Raw genomic sequence first — 20,880 nt, 5'->3', positions numbered from 1 at the left:
ACTCCTTCAAAACTGGTGACTCTTGGTCTTCCATTTCCAAATAGATTTTGATGAAATGATATAGTTTCCTTTGTAAAGGTTTGCTGTAAGCACACTGTACTCCAAAAGGACCAGACTTGTTCAGGCAGCAAGACAGAGCTCTCTCCTTTCTGAAAACTACACCTTTCATTTGAAGGAGGTATATTTGGCTTTTTCAGCTTCTGCTTTCTGTTTTGCAGTAATTCCTCATGTTCAAATGTGCATAATTTAACTTTTTCTGATTAAAAATAATGATATTATAGATGGAGGAATTTTTGAAAACAGTGGGAGGTTTCCTGGTGTTACAAAGGTGATACCTTTTCACCTCTAGATTTGAGGTAAGATGAAAAATTAGAAGCAAGGTTAGTTGTGAGAGTTCAGATTTCAGTTAGAAGCAAGGTGTGCGTGTTCTTTACATATGTGCTAACTTCTATATAAGTTTCTGTGAAAAGAAGATTTCTGAGTACTTAATATATAATTTGATGTCCTCTGAATAATCCATTTCAGCCTTTTAAGCTGCGTAAGTCTAGGAATCCAGAACGGCAATGGGACCACATTTATGCACCGAGCTTGAGCACTATCAAATCTATCTGTCCTAGTGTGGACTATCAGACTTTTAGTATCCTCTGCTGAGTGCTTTGTTAATGCAGAACATGAAACAAATTAGTCCAGAAAATTAGATTTCATTCTCCTCCACTACAAAGAGGTATGAAGTATCTGTAAAACCTGTTTTTTTAATGTAAAACGTGAAACTTCATATAGCACTCCAAGTAAGGCCTAAGTTAAGTTTTGATTGAGGTTTGATTTAGGGCTCTGGGAATAAAACTAAATATCCCACATTGGTTGTAATACATTAAGATATAAATCACGATTCATCTGAAAGCACATTTTCATTCAGTGTGTGTTCACTGAGGATGAGTTAATGTTCCAGGGAGAGCTTTACATTTCACACTTCCAAAATATTTTTGCTTAGATTGCCTCTGCCTATCTTTGATTCCTGTGCTTGTCTACCACACGCGTGACATCTGGCAAGTCCCACACATCCAGGTGGAGGAGAATCCAGAAGAGATCTCATTTTCAATTTTGTAACATGGCAGCAGTTCAGGAGATCCTCCTGTTAGCCTTGCCAGCAGGCTGAGTTTGATGTTCCCTTTCACTTTAAACAGTTAGTGAGCAGGAAGTGGAAGGGAAATTTCCAGCTGACTCAACAGTTGGAAGTGTTAATGGCTCCATTGGCAAGCAGTTGTCTCAGTTGTTGAGTGTGGTCCTCTAGAGCAGCTTTTGATACACTTCAGCGGATTTTATATCCAGCAGACAATAAATATCATTAGTAAAACTATGTGTAGTCACGTACTTGATCCTGGTTGATGCTGTCCTTCCACCATTGCTCAGATTGGTTATACCCACTATGCAAAGAAATAGCTGCACAGAAATCGAAGCACAGCTGCTGTGGGAACTTGCAGGCTTCTCTCTGTAATGCAAATGGGCAGCAGTTGATGTTCAGTGAATGTGAGTGAGTTCAAACTGTAACTGAAGGCGTGTGGTTAATGTAACATGTTAGCATAACCTTCATTTTACGAACTCTTTCAATTTGTGAGGAAGCCTAGAGCAAAAACCTGCCTATGCACAATTTAAGAAGGAATTGCAGCTTCCTGTGGTACCCTGTGGCCCCACTAGGACTGAGGATGCCTCGGGCTGGCTTTCAGACATTTTATGCCTTCATAGATAAAATAATGTGGTGCAGCGTGAGAGGCAAGGAAAGGCATATTGTACTCTGTTTTCCCAGCTGGGATATGCCGCAGCTTAGGTGGAATGTCAGGCAAAAAATTCAGCTGGCGTTAAGGTTGGTTTGTCAGTGACACCAAATCCTGACTGCAGTTTGTATTCAGAACTCCAGAGCAGGATACCAGTCCCAGTCACCGTACCAGTAGGGGAAATGGGGATATGTACCAATATTATGATATACCAGCTGTTAAGAGGTACATAGGCGAAACATTTTGCATTGTACAGCTACCATTGAAGACTAATTCCAAAATAATATTCATAGCGGTTTCTGATATAATCCATATAAAATGAATGGGGATAGTCCATTTATATTTGAACTGCTAGAACAATTTCTAAGACATAATATTAATGTAGAACATATATGTGGAAATACATGCATTAGAGGTTGTAGAGATTAGTTGAAGACCTCATCTTTTAGAAACTATAGTAAAATTTTTTTTTCCCCACAATCTAGATAGGTCAATGAGTCTGAGCAAAAACAACCAGTCAAGCCCCTCCCCACTCCCATAGCATCTGTATAAACTGTGCTTCAAATATATAATCTGTTCTCTTCTAGTCCCAGTTTGTAATTCTTCTGTCCTTAGGTTGCAATAGAGTATTTAATCTGCTTTTGTGAGGAAAATGAGTGAATTAAACATCTAGGAAAGATTTTGTAGATGAATATTAAAAACATAGTTTTCTGTCAGTTGCACTACATGTAACTGCTGTGGACTATTCTGTTTTAATTATAATAAACCTAAAGTCACAGGATCATAGAATAGTTTGGGTTGGAATGGACCTTAAAGAGAATCTAGTTCCACCACCCCTGCCTTTGGCAGGGACAACTTCCACTAGAACAGGTTGCCTAAAGCCCCATCCAACCTGGCCTTCAACACTTCCAGGGATGGGGCATCAATAACTTCTCTGGGCAACTTGTTCCAGTGCCTCACCACCCTCATAATGAAGAAATGACAATTTAGGATTCAAAACTGATGACAAATAGGACTCCAGTTTTAGGATTAGAAGCGAGATAGTTGAGGTAGTTTTATTTTACAGTGCTGTAGTAAGAACTGGTCAGTGGGATCTGGGAGGGGGATAAATGGTTTGTATTTTAAGTGAATTAAAATGTAAGTGAAGTAGATAGTTGTAACTGCCCGTAAAATTCTAAATGTTGGATATAGAATCCATACAGTTTTTAAAATCCCAAAAACAACAGTTCATAGAAGCTGGATGAAGACAGTAATTGTTCTCATTCATTCTAAATTGTAATTTTGTGTTGTGTGCACTTCCATTTTATCCTGTTTATAGCAAAAAAGACAAAAACATGTCAGTATGAGTGAACACTACAAACAGCCTTTTCCTATATTTTTAAAGGTGAGTAACCTTTTGAAACATTTTACTTATTGGATTTCCTGGGAGATAATTTACCACCTTATTTTGTAACAAACACCTTTAGTTTTTGCATGAAAAAACTCATGTTTTAAGGGGCTGCTATGGAATTACATTTATCAAATCTGTCCTTCTGAGTGTTTATGGTCTTATAGTCCGAAATGGCCTTTCCAAAGGCAGTCTGGGGAAGCTGATGGCATTTTCTGTTCATCAAAATTGTCTGCTCTGCTAGGACAGGACTAGGTCGTGCTCTTTGCAGGCTATGAGGCTGCCCCACAGTCAGATGCAGTCACAGGCAGGCACTCTATGCGTTGTTTGAGGTCTCCTTCTCCTTTCCTGTTGGCAGAGCACAATATTACGTGTGTTTAATACTTTACAACTCTGTGATGTTTTACAACTACAGTAATGTGTTAATGATCACAAAGGCTTTTGAGTTATGACTCTGTAGCCTCCACCCCTGTTCCTCAGTAGAAATGATGCTCTGAGGAGTATCCACAGCACATCTTGGCAAAAATCTTCCCTGTATTATCCTCTTTTGGTGAAGAACATAGATGTTCAGTTGATTGTCCTCTTTCTTTTAACACTGACAGTAAAAAGCAGGATGTCCTTGGTTTCTTTCATTTTTCTGTAGACTCTGATATTTAATACCTGCCTGCAGACATGACTTCTGGATACTGTGCTAGCCCTTTTGTGCAGTTCTTTTGAAGGGGAATGAAAGTCGTACTACTTTTATTTAAAGGAAAAATGTCCATGACAGACTTTTTTTTCAATAAAGAGATTTAGACACTTCAGAGAGGCCAGAATGGACCTCAAGAAATAGATTGCTGTGAAAAAAGAATATAATGGACTTGACTGATCCACTGTATCTCAAAATATGAAGAACTAAGGAGAAGGCCTGAATGACCAAACACATAGTCCATCATGTACTAGAGAGGCAGTTTGCCAGCCGTTCTTCCTCTGGACTAGCTAGCACTTCCCAAATTCCCACTCCATCTGCTACTGGGTGTATGATGGACTTATACAACACAGACCAGTATAACCAGTATTAATGTTATTGGCTGTTCATACAAATCAGGAATTTTGGAACGGGTGAAATTTTTGTAAGTATGTTTGCTCTGCGGTGTAACAAAAATATGAGAGAGTCCCCCTCTAAACGGAAAACAAATTATGAATACAGGGTTCCATGTGGCGTGAGCACATTAGATGTTCTTTTTGTCATTCCTTTCAAATTTCTTTGTTTTCGTTGACATATGCTAAACAGCTATGTGTGATCTTCTGTTGTAATTTCATTCAAAATCAGATTTTAATTTCTTATATTGAAACTGCTTTTAAGAGTTATAATTGTGTGATTATGCATTTCCCATAATAATCTACTTCAGCTTACATGGTAGGTAGATATAGTTAGGCTTAATTATTGCTAGTTGACAAAATGGTGTTATAAAATAATGATGCTTAAAACAGTCTTAATCTAATCATGACACTAATGAAGTTTAGTTTAAAATATTTTCTTTTATCCCTTGTAGTATGTCCATAAGTAGTCTTGAGAGTAGACACATTTTTGATTTTTTTGCATCATGAATAATTAATGTTAGTTATTTTAAATACAACAGTAATAATTTTGTTGAACACCCCTCCCCCCCCATTTGTTTTCAAGCATTTAAAAATTGCGTGGTTTATTTCTTATATCTTTATAATTTAGGTTATGGAAACTTCCTAAGCTTGTAATGTTCTGAATTTGCCACTGACTCCAAGTAGTTCAGAGCTTCAATTCTAATGAGGTCAGTGAGCATGGCAGATATTTATTAGCACCCTGTGTGAATTAGGCCATACTTCCAGGTTGTTATTTCAACAACCTAATTATATCTGGGTTTGATATTCCAATTTACTAACTAATACTGAGTCCTGTAATGAGTAACACGCAGACAAACTGCTGCTTCTGACAGCACCACTGAGAGCAACAAGCCTGATAGCCCAGACATCCATGAAAGCAGCGTGACTGACAAGGAAAGGGCAAGAAAAAGAGGAAAAAAAAAAAAGACAAGAAATGAAGGGAAAGTTACTGTTACAAGAAAAAATGCCAAGATGCCTTACCATGTTGTTTTCTACTGTTCTAAAAACAGCACTGTTCTGTATCAGGTCTCACCATCTGCAGTCTTCAGGTTAGTGCTTTTTATATGCTTATGCAGTCTGACCTATTCCCAGTAAATTTGACTGTGCTGTGCTACTCTTTCTGACTGGAAAATAATAAAACTTTATAATAGATAAGAGTTATAATCAGTTTAGAGTATATGTTTCCATTTTCTAGCTTATTTGAAAAGTTAATGCTGAGCGATTTAACTTCAGAGGTGGCTGGGAATTTTTCAATATTGTTCATCAGAAGAGAGCAGTTTAATGCCAAACTTCTTTATAGGAATGAATCACTTGTGATTAATTTCTCAATGCCCCAAAAAACCATTTTATTCAGTTTGGAGATTGCTGAAGTTATAGTTTGACATTTTTGAATCAAAGAATCCAGGTTTATGTTGAAATATGTTTATTTTTGAAGAGGTAATTTTTGAAAATTATCAAAATTAAACTTACATCTTTTGAAATGATTGGCATAAAATTGTTTCTTTGCCTGATTTTTTAGATTTATTTTTGCAGGAACCTTTGAGGTTTATTTGTTGGTTTTTTTTCTTTTCATCCCAATTTGGGACAGGAGCATTCTTGACAATCAGTTCTGCACTGCAAAATTGTTACTGAGGTTTTTCTAATGTTATCTGTATCTGGCATATCTGTACTGTTCTGTTTGTTCTCCATACTCCTGTGACTGCTTTTTTTATCATGTCCTTTAGAGACTATCCCCTTGCTCTGTACCATTGGGATGCTGCAGATTTCTATTTCTCATCTCAGCCTCTTAACCGTCTCTATCTCTGGCCAGTCCTTGCACACTCATTAAAGTCTTTAAGTTCTCTGAAATCTGTTTTTACTGTCGGGTAAACAGCTCGTGCTGGCTGCATTAGGCTTAACCTTCTCTAAACTTCCACTGTGACTTTATTCAAATAGCGTGGAGACCTAGGATGCAAGTAGTTGAAGAGTGCATGCCACATGCAACCACACAGGAGCATTCTGCATTACATGGGATGCATTGTTTGGAGCTGGGTGCTGGGGCATCTGGAGGGAAGCACCTGTGAGAGGCTCAGCTCTTTTGTGGTTTGAACTTGGAGGGAGCTTCGACAGAAGTGAGGTGCTTGTGGGGGCATACCTTGGGACAGCTGAGCTGATGTAGCGGTTTGCTGCCTTCTGCTGCCTGTGACCTTGGGTTCGTGGTCCTGCCTCCTCCCTTGCACTGCATCTGATCCTTTGCAGAGCTGAGTTAACTCACCAAGCCAGCGGAAAAACAACCCAGCTGAGAGGAAGAGAAAGGGTGGTGGGAGCATGAGATTGCCTCAGCCAACTCCTGGAGCATCAATCTCAGATATGGAGTGGGAATCAAGGGTGGACTGCCTATAGCCTCGTTGACAGGTATTGCCTCACGACTCCTGCTGAGTTCTTCCAACACTCAACTTCAGCAGAGAATTATGTTTAGCACATCATCTTTAAAAGCCTGCTAAAAGCTCATCTGTCATAGCAATCGAGCCACTTTTCTTCTCTTTTTATGTCTTTCATATCCTATCCTCATTGTCTATCCTGCCTTGCTGCCAAAGTATCAAGGTTCTTGTTTCTGAGTAGCTTGTGATATGGGACTTCTTTAAAACTCTAATTAAATTCTTGGTTGACCTCCCTTTATCCTGCTGTTCATGCTTGGGCAGGATGTAAACTTCTGCAAAATAAATGCATTAGCCTTCTTCAAATCTCTGCTTAAAACTGTCTCTCAAGATACTTGTATCATTAACACAATGCTGGGCTGAGTTAATCTCAGGAGCTTAAATAGGAATATACACAGCATGGGAAATAAACAGGAGGAATTAGACGGTGTGTGGTAGCCCAAAGACGTGTACTGAAATCTCCATCCCGAGCTCAAAATTGACTGGTCAAGGCCCTAAACAACCTAACCTAGCTGCAAATTTGGCCCTGATTTTAAAAGGGACACAAACTACATCACCTCTAGAGGTCTCTTCCAACCTTAATTTTTCTATCATGACCCTTCTTTTTTTTTTATTGTTTCTTCTCTTGTACTCTATTATTTTATGTTTTTCACTTTATTTCCTCTCTTTGAATTCAAGCTCTTTGAAACTGTGACTATGTTACTTACATATAGTACTTCTACATATTTTATATGTAAATATATTGAAAATATAACTTTAAGTGCATATATAAATAAATGTTCTTTTTAATTTCTTGTCTGTTTTTTTTTCTCTCCATCTCTTTGGCATTCATTTTTCCTGTCCTTAATCAGGTTGATTAGTACTTTTTCATTAAAAGTCTTGCTGCAAATTTTGATGGGACAGCTCCTGGAGGGGAAGTACTATTTCAGCACATAAGGATAGCTGAATCAGACCCTGAGTGATGTCAGGTGCATTACTGTGGAAGTAATTTTGTTTTAGAAATGCTGAATTCAGTTAGATTCAGGAAAGAGGTGAAAACTGTTGATGGTATTCAAGTATGCCAGTCTTGATAGGTGATGATAATGTACTGCTTTGTTCAAGGATGTGATTGGTAATACAAATTTTAACCCGAAACACTTTAGATATTTTAATGATGGGGAGCAGCAGCCAACATCTGGGGAAAGTGATAGAACCAAAAAAATAAAGTACCAAGCCAGAATTTGTAACCAAAGTTACCTCCATGACACTTTCTAGAGAACGCTTTAAAAACATATCAGTTGTTATTATCCACCAGCTTCAATGGTGGATAGATTCACCAGATTCCACCAGATTCAATAATAGAATCATGGAATCATAGAATCATTAAGGTTGGAAAAGATCTTTAAGATCATCAAGTCCAACCGTCAACCCAACACCACCATGCCCACTAAACCATGTCCTCAAGTGCCATGTCTACACATTTTTTGAACACCTCCAGTGATCGTGACTCCACTATTTCCTTGGGCAGCCTGTTCGAATGCTTGACCACTCTTTCAGTAACGAAATCTTTGCTCATATCCAATCTAAACCTCCCCTGGAGCAACTTGAGGGCATTTCCTGTTGTCCTAAATCTCAGCTCCGGTGCCTGGAGCACCTCCTTCCTCTCCTTCTTCACTGACCTTGGTGTCTGCAGAGTTGTTTTCACATTCTCACTCCTCTCTCTGGCTGCAAATGCAGTGTGCTGTTGTTTTTCCCCTTCTTACCTATGTTATCCCAGAGGCGCTACCACTGTTGCTGATGGGCTTGGCCTTGGCCAATGGCAGGTCTGTCTTGGAGCTGGCTGGCGCTGGCTCTATAGTTTACCCTAAGGCCATATCTCCTTAGCTATGTAGTCTTGTAACTTGGACTGGGGGTCAAGGTGGTTGTGCAGTTTGGACAGTGACCCGTGCACATGAACAACGTGTGAGGTGTACCTGAATACCCCAGAAGGGTACTCTAGACCTACACCTCCCCACGTGTGATTGCATCGCTACTTTGACAATGTTTTCTGCTGCACGGGACATAGCTGAGTAATTTCTAAGGGAAGGACAAAAGAAAAAAGGAACTGAAAGCTAAGAGAGAGACTTTCTAAGACCATGAGGGCTGTTCTAGATGTTGCAACCTGTGGAAAATAAGGCAGCAGCAAGGCAAAACAGGGAAAGGACTTCAATATACGTGGTTCCCATAAGCAGCTTCATCTATTTTGGGGGAGCTAGTCATAATGTCAGTAACACAAGGAGGTATGATTCTGGCTCTGTTGCAACTTTTGTGCTCCTGCAGCTTGATCATCCTCTTACAGACACTAGAATTAAGCACATCGTAATCATTGTCTTTCTTTTTACTTCCTGCTCTCTCATGTTGCTGTTATTACAAAATGTTGCAATATTCTTAGTGAGTTCTCTGAAGTCTTAGTAGCCTAGTAGTGAAAACATGAGATAACATCAACGCATAAAGTGAAATAAACACTTAAAACTGCATGATGTCTGTAAGAGGAAATTAAATTATTATTTTACATCTGGTCCGGTAAATAGCATGTAGTGTAATAAATGGCAAAAATGCATTAGTTAGTGGTGGGGATACACTGTTTTACCATGGATTATTGAGGTTCTGCTGTACAAAAGAATGAAAGAGAGTTTAAGTATGGTTTTGATAAAATGTTATGTCATGGAACCTGCCCTTTAAATGAATTTTTTTTTCAGCATAAACTTTTTTTTACCTTGTAGTTATAAATTGCTCTCTTAATTATTCCTTTCCTGTTTCCACAGTCTGACCTTTTTCTTTCCTGGTCCTTCTCAAAGCATGTCCTGATTGGTACACACTCTACAGACCCCGTTGTCTGCTGCAGCACATTCTTTCAGCTGCTGCTTTTTCTTGGAGGCTTCCTCTCTGTTTGCCTTTTATCATGTTCATTCATTTTTCTCTTTTCTTTTCTCTGGGCAAGCCTATAAAGATATAGTAAGAGAAATGTGATAAATTCCTTCAAGGAGATAATTTACAATGAATATCTGACTTGCTTGGTAAGTGGGACAAGGAAAAAGTAAGTTTTGATACATCAGAATGCATCTGGTAAAGTCTTAATGCAACAAGAAAAAACATCCACCTGTACTTCTGGGAGCAATGGTCAGCCCTCAGCTCCCTCAGCAATAAATCTGGCTTCAGCTAAATGAATTTCATGTTCCACCACTGTATTTTATTGTTCCCTTAGGTTAACTAAAACCATTGCTTTTGCTGCTGCTGCAGTCAATGATGTTATAGACCTTTATACTTTGGTCTGAGCCAAAAGATTGCCATTAACTATGGGTGATGATGAAGAAGAAAAGTCAAACCTCTTTTTCTGCATCATTTAATCTCACCTTGAATTATCTGTATGTCACTAGAAACACATCTCGGATGTTATGTCTTCACTGATCTGCTTATTTATGTGATTCCCACATTATCTTCCAAATAGACAACTATCTGGAGAGTTCTTAACTATTTTTTTGTAAAAAATTGCTAAAAACTATTTCTTGCAGCCCCATTACAGTATTCTTTTAATGGAAAAAAAGGGTGAAATCAAGTGTCTTCAACACTGATATGTGCTGATATATATGCTTATATGTATGATACCTAAATAAATGACTGGAAGATAAGTAGCAAAGCTAATACTAGAAATTCCTTCTTTTTGTTTGTATATAATCTTTTTCTAATACCTCAGCTTCTAACGCTTCCCAAAATGTCTTCTGCTTTGGAATAAATGCTTTATTTCTCTGGGTTTTTTTCCCTGGTTTCCATTGTTGCAGGTAAATCAGCAAACAGGTTTGCTGAGACAGTTTGACAGAATTCTCTCAGCTTGTGAGAAGCTGATTGCAAAAGAGGAAAACGTGTTTCAGACCTGCTGCTGACAGTTGTCACAGAGATGGGAGGCATGGGTTATCCTCCCCAAAATAAGCCTGTCGATTTAGAGGCTATAATGAAGCTGACCATCAGTAGGCTTGCTGCCTTACGCTGACAAGGGATGATTGGTAGAAATTGAGAAAGATCTGTTTGAAGGAGAAGGAATCAAGAGTAAAAAGTTTCTACCAGAGACTTCACTTCTCTTAGGAAGAAAGGGACTCTCAGCGTGTCTGGCCCTGCCAGGGACCAGGGAAAAGCTACCAGCCCTTTGTCGCTGCAGAGCAGGCAGAGCGCTGACTGATCAGCGGCCAATGTCGGCTTAAGATACTCCTTCCTATTAAGTTTAAAGTTCAAGCTGTGCTAAGTTTTCAAGCCACATGACCAATTTGCTGCTGGTATGAGGAGATGAGACTCCATTTGCTTCTATGGACTGACCTACATTTATGCTGGTGGTGAATTAGGCAAAATATATTCATTCCGGCTTGGTCACAGAACCTTTGATTACATTATGTTTTTTCTCTATTTTCTCATGAAGGGCTACATCTGGTCATGTAGGAATAGCTTGTAACAACACTAAAATATAAATTATTTGATGAACTACTTAGGACTATTCACTTACTGCATGATAATCCTGTGAACATGCTAACGAGCAGCAATTCTCTGATGATTAAACTGCTTTAAAATGTCTTTGTACTCATATGTCATTAGAATGAACTTGGCACTTCTAAAACATCCATTATTCATCATGTTCCAGTGTTGCATCTGACTGTGTATTGCTTTAATTTCAATCACTTAATAAAGCAATCTATTCATTACAATAGTTAGAAACATGTTTTCTAGATCAGAGAAACCCTTGTTAAATGTACAGCATTACTTATCTTTACAAGTATAGTAGAGCAAGAAATAACATCCCAAATTGTAATTACATGCTTAGTGCATTTAAATATGCTAACTAGAACTAAATGGATGTTTTAAGAAAAAACTTTGTTGAAATCGATGATAGTGTTATTTGGGGAAGCAGGATAGGTAGAACATCTGGATGAAAGCACCAGGTTGACCTTTCTTTCTGAAATAGTTCAGCAAGCATTTTCTCAATAATCCTTTTTCACATGCATTTATTATCCTGATCACTCAAGAAGCAGAGAAGGACAGAGTATTATTACTGTTTGAAGATTTTTGACTCATGGGCTGCATGGGCTCCATCTCCTATAGGCAAAACTTGGCTTTTGCCAGAGGATTTAGACAGAATACCAGCTAAATGGACCACTGGAAGAAGGATCAACAGAAATGTATTTTCAGTGTAGCTAAATGAGTTTCCAGTGAACTAGTAAAATTCTGGTAAATAACGGTGGGAGATGGACTAATAACCTCCATACAAGCCAGAAATCTTTATTCTCAGGGTGCATGAGAGTCTTGCAAAACATGCACAGATACGCGGTGACTAAAGTTTTAATCATTAGACTTTGAAAAGCACTTCAGTCTCTTAATTTTGCTTTAAAACTGCATCTTGGGCTTGCTGGGAAAATAGTGGATAGTCACCTGTTTTTCACGGATTTTTGATCTAACACATTTTTAACACATTCTGATTCAGTCTGTTGCCAAAGTAGGATGTTTGAACAGCTATGGAAGGTTTACAAATGCTTTCCTAGTAAGCAATAGAGGTAGAGAGTCCTTCTTGATTGTATTAACTCATTCAACAGCTCTTGGTACAATAAAAGTCAGCATATTAGTGATTAGCCTACCGAATTGTTAAAATAATGTAATTGTTAAAGTAATGTGAATAAAATATGTGTGAAAGAGATGGAACAATGGTCTGGTAAGAGGAAGATACTGAAAGAGGTGGACTTGGAAAGATTTCAGTAACCATTGGTCTCTCTGTGTTTGGTTAAGAATGTTGATGGAACCTGAATAAACTAAGAAACTTAACTGTGGCCTCACATTTTACATGTCTGTCTCTTCTTGTGAATCACAGTCCTTCTTTGTTCATAGCCCAAGAAATAAGAGTTAGTTTGCAATGAGTTAGGAATGAATTGTGGAGAATTTCTACTGAAGCATTTCAAAACTGTATTAGTATATAGCTTTTTTCATCAATCTTTCCTTATAAAATGGCAGTTTATGGAACATGATAGTGCGTCATCTATGGCAGTATCAAAATTGAGTTAGTGGTGTCTCAAGATTTTGTATGCCATTTTTTGGTCAGGCTTCTACAATAAGCTTTTCCTTCCAACTAACCTTAGTAGTGTTTGTGGATATATTGCTATTTCTTTGGCTTCATTTATGTGTGATTCAACCTATGGAAGGCCTTAAGTTGTACATGGAAATCATTCCGAACTGTTTTGTAATGAGGAATTGTTATTTAGAAGGCAAATAATCTACAGTTTCTACAAAATGCTAGATCATGACTTTTTTTAAAACTTATATTAACATGTCTCTATTTCTTTGACACACAGCCCCTGTTCTCCCTGGGGCATATCAGCAAAGCCAGTCTCAAGGATATGGATACATGCACCAGACCAGTATGTCATCCATGAGGTCCATGCATTCACAGCCTCATTCAGCAGGTCTGGTGAGTATTGGATTTAAAGAATGATTTCATTTCATAGAATCATAGAATAGTTTGGGCTGGAAGGGACCATTAAAGGTCATCTAGTCCAACCCCCCTGCAATGAGCAAGGACATCTTCAACTAGATCAGGTTGCTCAGAGCCCTATCCAGCCTGACCTGGAATGTTTCCAGGGATGGGGCATCTACCACCTCTCTGGGCAACCTGCGCCAGTGTTTCACCACCCTTACTGTCAAAAATGTCTTCTTTATATCTAGTCTAAATCTAACTTCTTTAAGTTTAAAACCATTACCCCGTGTCCTATCGCAACAGGCCCTGCTAAAAAGTTTGTCCCCATCTTTTTTATGGGTGCCCTTTAAGTACTGGAAGGCTGCAATAAGGTCTCCTTGGAGCCTTCTCTTCTCCATGCTGAACAACCCCAACTCTCTCAGTCTGTCCTCATAGCAGAGGTGTTCCATCCCTTGAATCATTTCTGTGGCCTCCTCTGGATCCACTCCAACAGGGCCATGTCTTTCCTGTGCTGAGGGCTCCAGAGCTGGACGCAGGACTTCAGGTGGGGTCTCACCAGGGTGGAGTAGAGGGGCAGAATCACCTCTCTCAGCCTGCTGGCCACGCTTCTTTTGATGCAGCCCAGGATGTGGTTGGCCTTCTGGGCTGCGAGTGCACATTGCTGCCTCGTGGCCAGCTCTTCATGATTAGCTGCTCTCAATTCCTTCATCCCCCAGCCTGTATTGATGCTGGGGGTTGCCCCGACCCAGGTGCAGGACCCTGCATGAGGGCTTGTTGAACTTTGGTAAGGTTTGGTAAACAACATCAGCTGTTGTTAAATCTCTTAAATATGAGTGAATTTGTCCTCTTGAATAGTATAGTTGGACTTTTTGACTGTCCTAGTCCTAAATGTAAGTAATAGTTCTCATGTATAAAAAAAGTTTAAGTGACTGAGGGCTGTGGCAAGAACCTTTATGTCAGAATGCACTAAAAAAATAATTTATGATTTCCAGAAGGCAGAGGAATGACTGAATCTTCCACCTGCTAAAAGAAATAGTAAATGCTTGGACAGTATTTTACAGGCTGAACTTCGATGCTCTGTGATGAATTAAGGCTCCTAGTGCTGGATGAAAACCACTGATCTCTTAAGATCACTCTGTTGGTTTAAATTTGTTTAAAATTTTTTGACTTGCTGATTTTCCACTAGCAGGCTTTGTGCCTATCTGTATTTTTCATCTCTGCTTGTATAAAGCTAGCTCGGTCTCCATATTGGTGTGCCCTTTCTAGTTCAACAGAGCATGCAGCCACTCATGTGTCATACAAATTGAGTTATACAGCTGGGCTACTGAGAAGAAGCTTTGTCATGAAACCATGGCCACAGCCATGAAGTTCTTCATTGTGGTGGATGGGAATGTAAAGCTGGAGTGAATATTTCATTTTAGAACTAAATGGTTATGGAAGGAGAGCTGAATGGGTATTCATCTAGGGTTTTTAGGAAATTGAGCTTATTTTTTCTTTTTGAACTCTTCCTGTGTAAGTTCAGTTTTAGTGGTTATATTTTTTTATCACATCACTTCCTAGAGATTTCATAGTTTGGATCCAGTCACCTTTTACCTTGAAAGTACTTACTCTTTTGAATGTATTTATATTTACTACCTCTGTCACCTTTTGAGAGATGAAGAAGCTTTTTTAGAGCTTGCTGAGCTGAAAAAAGCTGTGTTCAAGATTAGCTGAAACTTGTATTTTTCTTAAGAAAGGAAGAAGACTTCTTCTTTTCTTAAGAAAGCGTAAGAAGACAACATTTTTCATAAGACTGAAACTCCATGGCATTATATATTGTGAAGATAGAATCATAGAATCATTAAGGTTGGAAAAGACCTCTAAGATCATCAAGTCCAGCCATCAACCCAACACCACCATGCCCATTAAACCATGTCCCAAAGTGCCATGTCTACACATTTTTTGAACACCTCCAGTGATGGTGACTCCACCACCTCTCTGGGCAGCCTGTTCCAATGCCTGACCACTCTCTCGGTGAAGAAATTTTTCCTAATATCCAATCTAAACCTTCCCTGGCGCAACTTGAGGCCATTTCCTCTCGTTCTATTGCTGGTTACTTGGGACAAGAGACCAAGACCCACCTCGCCACAACCCCCTTTCAGGTAGTTGTAGAGAGCGATAAGGTCTCCCCTCAGCCTCCTCCAGACTGAACAACCCAGTTCAGTCTGGCATTCCCTCAGTCGCTCCTCATAAGACTTGTTCTCCAGACCCCTCACCAGCTTCGTTGCCCTTCTCTGGACACACTCCAGCACCTCAACGTCCTTCTTGTAGTGAGGGGCCCAAAACTGAACACAGGATTCAAGATGCGGCCTCACCAGTGCCGAGTACAGGGGCACGATCACTTCCTTACTCCTGCTGGCCACACTATTTCTGATACAGGCCAGGACGCTGTTGGCCGCCTTGGCCACCTGGGCACACTGCCGGCTCATATTCAGCCGGCTGTCAGCCAGCACCCCCAGGTCCTTTTCTGCTGGGCAGCTCATGGCATTCTGGGAGGTTTGGGTGCTTTCAGGCTTTCCAGTTTCTCAGCTGCTTGGGGACTGAGGGGGCTAACTGGTTGGGAAGCCAATAACCTGGGAAACTCTCTGGACACTGCATGACAGCTGTGAAATTACTGATACTGGAATTAGTGATTAATTTCCAAGGATATTGCAAAGCACTTGGGGAGCTGGCTGCTCCCAGAAGTAACTCCCAAAAGGTCCAGAATCCGAAAAACGGGAGACCTGGAAGCCTGGGCTTTGCCAGCAGATTTGCTAGTCGGTGGGGAGCAAAGCAGCCTTCAAATCCAGCAGATAGATAGAGAACAGAGATGCCTGCAAATCTCAAAATGCACTTAGCCTTGGCAGTTTTCTGGGCAGGTAGATGGCTAGTATTTCCCTGATATCTCTGTCTCCCAGTGACTTACCTGGTCAGCTGCCTGTTGAAACAATATCATTTCAGTCATCCTGAGAATCATCATTTGCCTCTCCTTCCAGAACTGGGAATGGAAAGGTAATAAGAAAAGGAAGGAAGTGAAATTAAAGCATTTAAAAAAAAAAGGATTGACTGAGTGTCTCCTTTTAGCAGGATTTCTTGTCCCTTGTGTGAAACTGTTGTCATTTGACATTCTTTTAAGTGATAATAGCTGTTTATCATGGGGAAAAAGGGAACAGCAAATGTTAGAATTTGAATGGATCTTTACACTCGGCTGTTGGGATGGCACAAGGGGCTCCCAGTGCGTGCTGGGGGAAACCTGCGATGGGGCATGTACTTAAGTGTAGTGATTTGCACTGACTGAAGGTGGAAGGCAGCCTTGCAGCGCTTTTCAAATGCAGGATGAACATGCCCTAGGAGATCTGACAAACTTACGCAATGCCAGGTTCATTGGGTTAAGTTGCCTGTCCAGTTCTGGGCTTGGAGCTATACTGACAGAGATGCAGCCTTGTCTGGCTAAGCCAGGCAGAGGGAAGGAAGAAGTAAGAGAAGAAAGTAAGAAGGGGAATAGACAGGAGGAAAGAAATCCCAGCCTGAATACTGATCTCAAAGCACAAGCAGTTTTTGTGACTTAACTAAAATCAATGAAGGTGACAAAGTCACCCTTAAGTGCCCGAGTTCGGCCAGGACGTCCCTTAGGGTGAGAGTAATTAAGATCTCATGGTTTATATCTGGGTGGGGGTGATTGGAGAGTTAGCTGCTGTAGTAAAACCTATTCCTTTCAGGCAGTTTGTTGCACTGTTATCAGATCAAGGTCCCCAAAAAACATAAGTTCTTTTTATGATCATGTCCACTAATTTCCTATAGTGAGAAATAAAATTTCTGATTTCTAAATTTTCAAATTATTGTTTATTTAATTTTGAGCATGATCCTAATACAGTCTCTGGGTAGATACTTTTTCCTACTTAAATTGTGTTGTTTTCCAATTCTTACCTTTTTCTCACTTTCTATGAGCAGTTCTGCATAATGGGTTGAATTAAATTATTACTCAGAGTACAGAATGTTTTATAACAGACACCTGAAGGCTATTTGCCTCTGTGGAAGATAGCAGAGGGTGTTCTTATGTCTTTAGATAACTAAAAGTTGTAGGAAAAAAAACCCTAGGTTGCAAATTGGTTCTCCTTGGTAGCTGTTCTATGTGAAGGATGCTGCAACAGCTACTTTTCCTTGCAAGGACCAACCCATAGAATAAGTATAAACTTGTGGATGAGGTGGAAATATATATCTGTCAGCTCACATCTGGCTGTGGAACGGGGAATATGAGAGATGGGTTTCAGTACTCCATATGCCCAAGACTTACTGTTCTGTCTAAGCAGTAGCTGCAATTCAGACCTTTGAGGAGGTGAGAGAGAGTGAGTATTTGACTGTTTTACAAAACCCCACCCTTTTCTTACACCCACTTGTGCTCTCAGTACCTGCTAAACTCACTACTGACAGGAATAATTCACTAGAATGCATTTTTAAAATCCCTGCTTTAAATCCTTTAAGCATTGTAATTCTCAATTATGTAGTCCAGACTACGCTCTGAAGTGATAATTAGGCATTAAATGCTAACAGGATTATTATGGAGATTTCTCCTGACAGCCATTTAGCACCTAATTGGGTGTTAAGGCCATAAGTTTAGGCCTTATTTAGGTAGTATTTAGGGCTCTAATAAATTTTTTAAAAATTTGAAATTACCAGCTTGTTTTCACAACTGTGCCACCACAGTGATGTAGCCAAGCTGCCCTAGAGGAGGCAACAGTAGTATGTCCTATACCATGATTGTTCTAAGGATGAGTGAGCATCCTTCTGCAAGAAGCAAAAACTTCTCTGTTTTTTTCCAATTATGTTAGTTTAATAAAACATTTAATCTCTTCCCCCAGTCTTTGCCTATTTAAGGGAGACATACAAGCATGGTTCAGAGGAAAATCTGTTCTCTGCCTTATGCCAGATACGGACTTACTACCATTTTTCTTAAATGGACTTTTTTTTTTTTTTAAATAAATTGGTTAAAGGACTAACTGCTGCTGAGCTTGTTGCAATAGCATGTTTTTCGCTGATTTTTTTGAGTTAGTTTTAAGGTTCAGTAGAGAGATTTGTTGAAACAGTTGGAAAAAATGAGATTCTGAAAGGCAGAGGCCATTCCTTAGGGTCTTCTGACTAATAGTTTTCTGGTTTGTGAATCTTTAAGGAATTTTTGATGATGATAGAACCCTCCTAATTAGTTATTTCGATGTACTGCATAAAAAATGGTGCTTTTTTCATCACCTTCCATGAACACTTGGAAGACAATAAGGAACCACCAAGAAACCACATACCTCTGGTTGAAAATCACTCTTGGTCACAGCCTGTAGGGCAGCAACATTACAAGGCTTTGCAAAGAGCAATTACACAGAGCAAGACTCAAATACGGTTCAGAGAAGGCTTGTCAGAAAAGGTAGTGGTCTCCAGTGTTTAACCAGGAGTTGATTTCTCTGTAGTGTTTAATCTGCACTACCAATGATAAAGGCAGTATCAAGACAAAAACTTATTTCTAGCAAGGGAATGGTAACAATGAGTTGCCCTATAGTGTTTGGATAGGTGATCCCACATTTCCAACATGTGAGAAGTGGCCTACGCACTGTGTGTGGAGGAATCTCCATCTTTTCTGAAATTAATTTCATTAAAAACCCTCAAAAAACTGTATATGAGATGGACTAAAACTAATCCAGACTTGTTTTCCTCAGCTGTGAAGCAGAACAAAGTTTGCTGTCTCTTAAAAGGTTCAGACAATAGTACTGGGCATTAACTCAAACATTGACTGTTCTTACCTTTTTTCTCTTTAAATCATTGTACCATAAAAATTCAGCTATATGTGGTGACATATAAAAAATTGCTTCTAGGGAAATGCTTGAACTGCTCTTGACTTCTGTCGAGAGATAGACTAAGGAAAAGAAAGTACTGCTGGGAATTTTAAAATGAGCTAGTTTTGTTTTGCTGTTAAGATACAAGGGGAAACTGTTCCCTCTGAGTTTGAAAATCCACTTTGAATTCCAGTAAAAGATGGCATTTTGTTGGTTATGAGTGGAAAGAAATACTCTATTTAAAAAGAAAATGGAAATCTTGGCTTACAGTGGACAGAGGTGTGGAGAAATTTGGCTTAGCTAATGATAGGTCTTCATGTTTTGTTTAGATCAATCTTTTATCTGAATATGCAAAAATGAGCTTCATAAAAACTATTTTTGCAGACGTTTTGAAATCTTGTCTTCTTTTTTTTTTCCATTAGATAACAATATATTCCTAATTCTTAATCTGGGGTAAAATCCTAATGAAATGAAGGACATTCAGTGAGATGGCAAAGCTAATGACTTGGATGAAGACTGTGTTTCTCTTCTGTGGTGAAGACACAGGAGAAGCTATTTGAGAATCATGCAAATAGGGAGCAGAAGCACAGCTAGCCATGGCTGGATGTAATGAACTGTTACTAGTGAATATATGAAATAACAGTCGGAATATTTCAAGAGGCAGTGAATGGCTTGAAATTTGTTTGTATGAGGACTTTGGACAATGTAGGTTCACAAAAATAATGATTTTGGTACTCAGAAAAAGGGGCTGTATTCACTGTCTATTTGGCAGGATGGAGGGTGTACTGTTTCTTTTCAACAGGTAACTTGTGATTTCTCTCTCTGCCTTGCTCCCTCTGTTCTTTTTCCTGCTCTTTTCATTTTCTTTGTGCGAAGAAGAGAAGGAATCTATCTCTGTCTAGGCTTGAGACTTTACAGCTTTTCTTTTCTTTCCTTCAACAGAGAACATACAGAGCTATGTATGACTACAGTGCTCAAGATGAAGATGAAGTTTCCTTCAGGGATGGTGATTATATCATCAATGTGCAACCAATTGATGATGGCTGGATGTATGGTACTGTTCAGAGAACTGGGAAAACAGGAATGCTTCCAGCAAATTATATTGAGTTTGTTAACTAATTTTTGTCTCTAGTTCTTTAAGCTTTATTATGATTTACTCAAAATCTAACCTTTTAGAAAAAGTTAGAAGAATCTTTTAAGAATACATGTTCATTACTTTATCAATGCTATAACAGTCTGCATTCTCACTCAGAATTCAATTTAGAGTCCTTTAAAGTGAAGATAATCAACAAGAAGCTCAGAGCTTTGGAAACACCATTGCTTATAATAGTGCTTCCTCAAAATGAAAAACATCTATGAAAGCCTCGTGCTGCCAATCCTATAAATATTTCAATTAGCTGTGAAGGGGAAATACCTTTTCCCTACACCTCAAAGACATTATTTCTCTTTATAATAACAACCATAAAATCGATTCGCTTCTTACGGCACTCTGAAGTTACAGGAGGTTAACACACTGAGTTTGAAAACATCTTCAAATTATTAAGGAGATGTTTAAAGTTTGAGCAGTTAGCATCCTAATAAAAATAAAAATGTTGCGTAAAGAATTCAATCATTTGAAATAATGACAAGTAATATGCTAGTAAAAAAACCCCAACAAATAAACCACCCTACTGCCCAGCAGCCTTACAGTAAACAAGTCTATTTTGACAGCAAAAATTTCCTGACCTTTGCTTACCCACATCTATTCCTGGATTACCCATTTTTTCTTATTTCCAACAGTGACCTCTTCTATCAGCTTTGCTTGCATCCTAGTCCATCAGTTAGATCCATGCCTGGATTCATGGTTCTTCGGTATCTTTTCCACAGAAAATTCCTTGCAAAG

At 39.1% G+C, this 20,880-nt stretch overlaps 1 protein-coding gene across 2 annotated transcripts in view; it reads left to right on the top strand.

Annotated features, from left to right (window-relative positions):
- Window positions 1-20,117, top strand: part of LOC309402900 (LIM zinc-binding domain-containing Nebulette) — a gene marked incomplete at its 3' end in the record, with an annotated part of 280,892 nt that extends 260,775 nt beyond the window's left edge. For both annotated transcript variants that reach the window (XM_081996866.1, XM_081996865.1), the window contains 2 exons: window positions 13,040-13,155; window positions 19,941-20,117. In XM_081996866.1, coding sequence (XP_081852992.1) covers window positions 13,040-13,155; window positions 19,941-20,117 — 293 coding nt within the window. The remainder of the gene's footprint in view (window positions 1-13,039; window positions 13,156-19,940) is intronic.
- Between the last annotated feature and the right edge of the window lie 763 nt (window positions 20,118-20,880).

The sequence above is a fragment of the Phaethon aethereus genome (genome assembly GCF_964289735.1).
Source record: "Phaethon aethereus genome assembly, chromosome: 2".
In the NCBI taxonomy this organism is placed as follows: Eukaryota; Metazoa; Chordata; class Aves; order Phaethontiformes; family Phaethontidae; genus Phaethon; species Phaethon aethereus.
The sequence above is the reverse complement of the archived record's forward strand: the minus strand, read 5'-3'. Positions and strand labels throughout refer to the sequence as shown.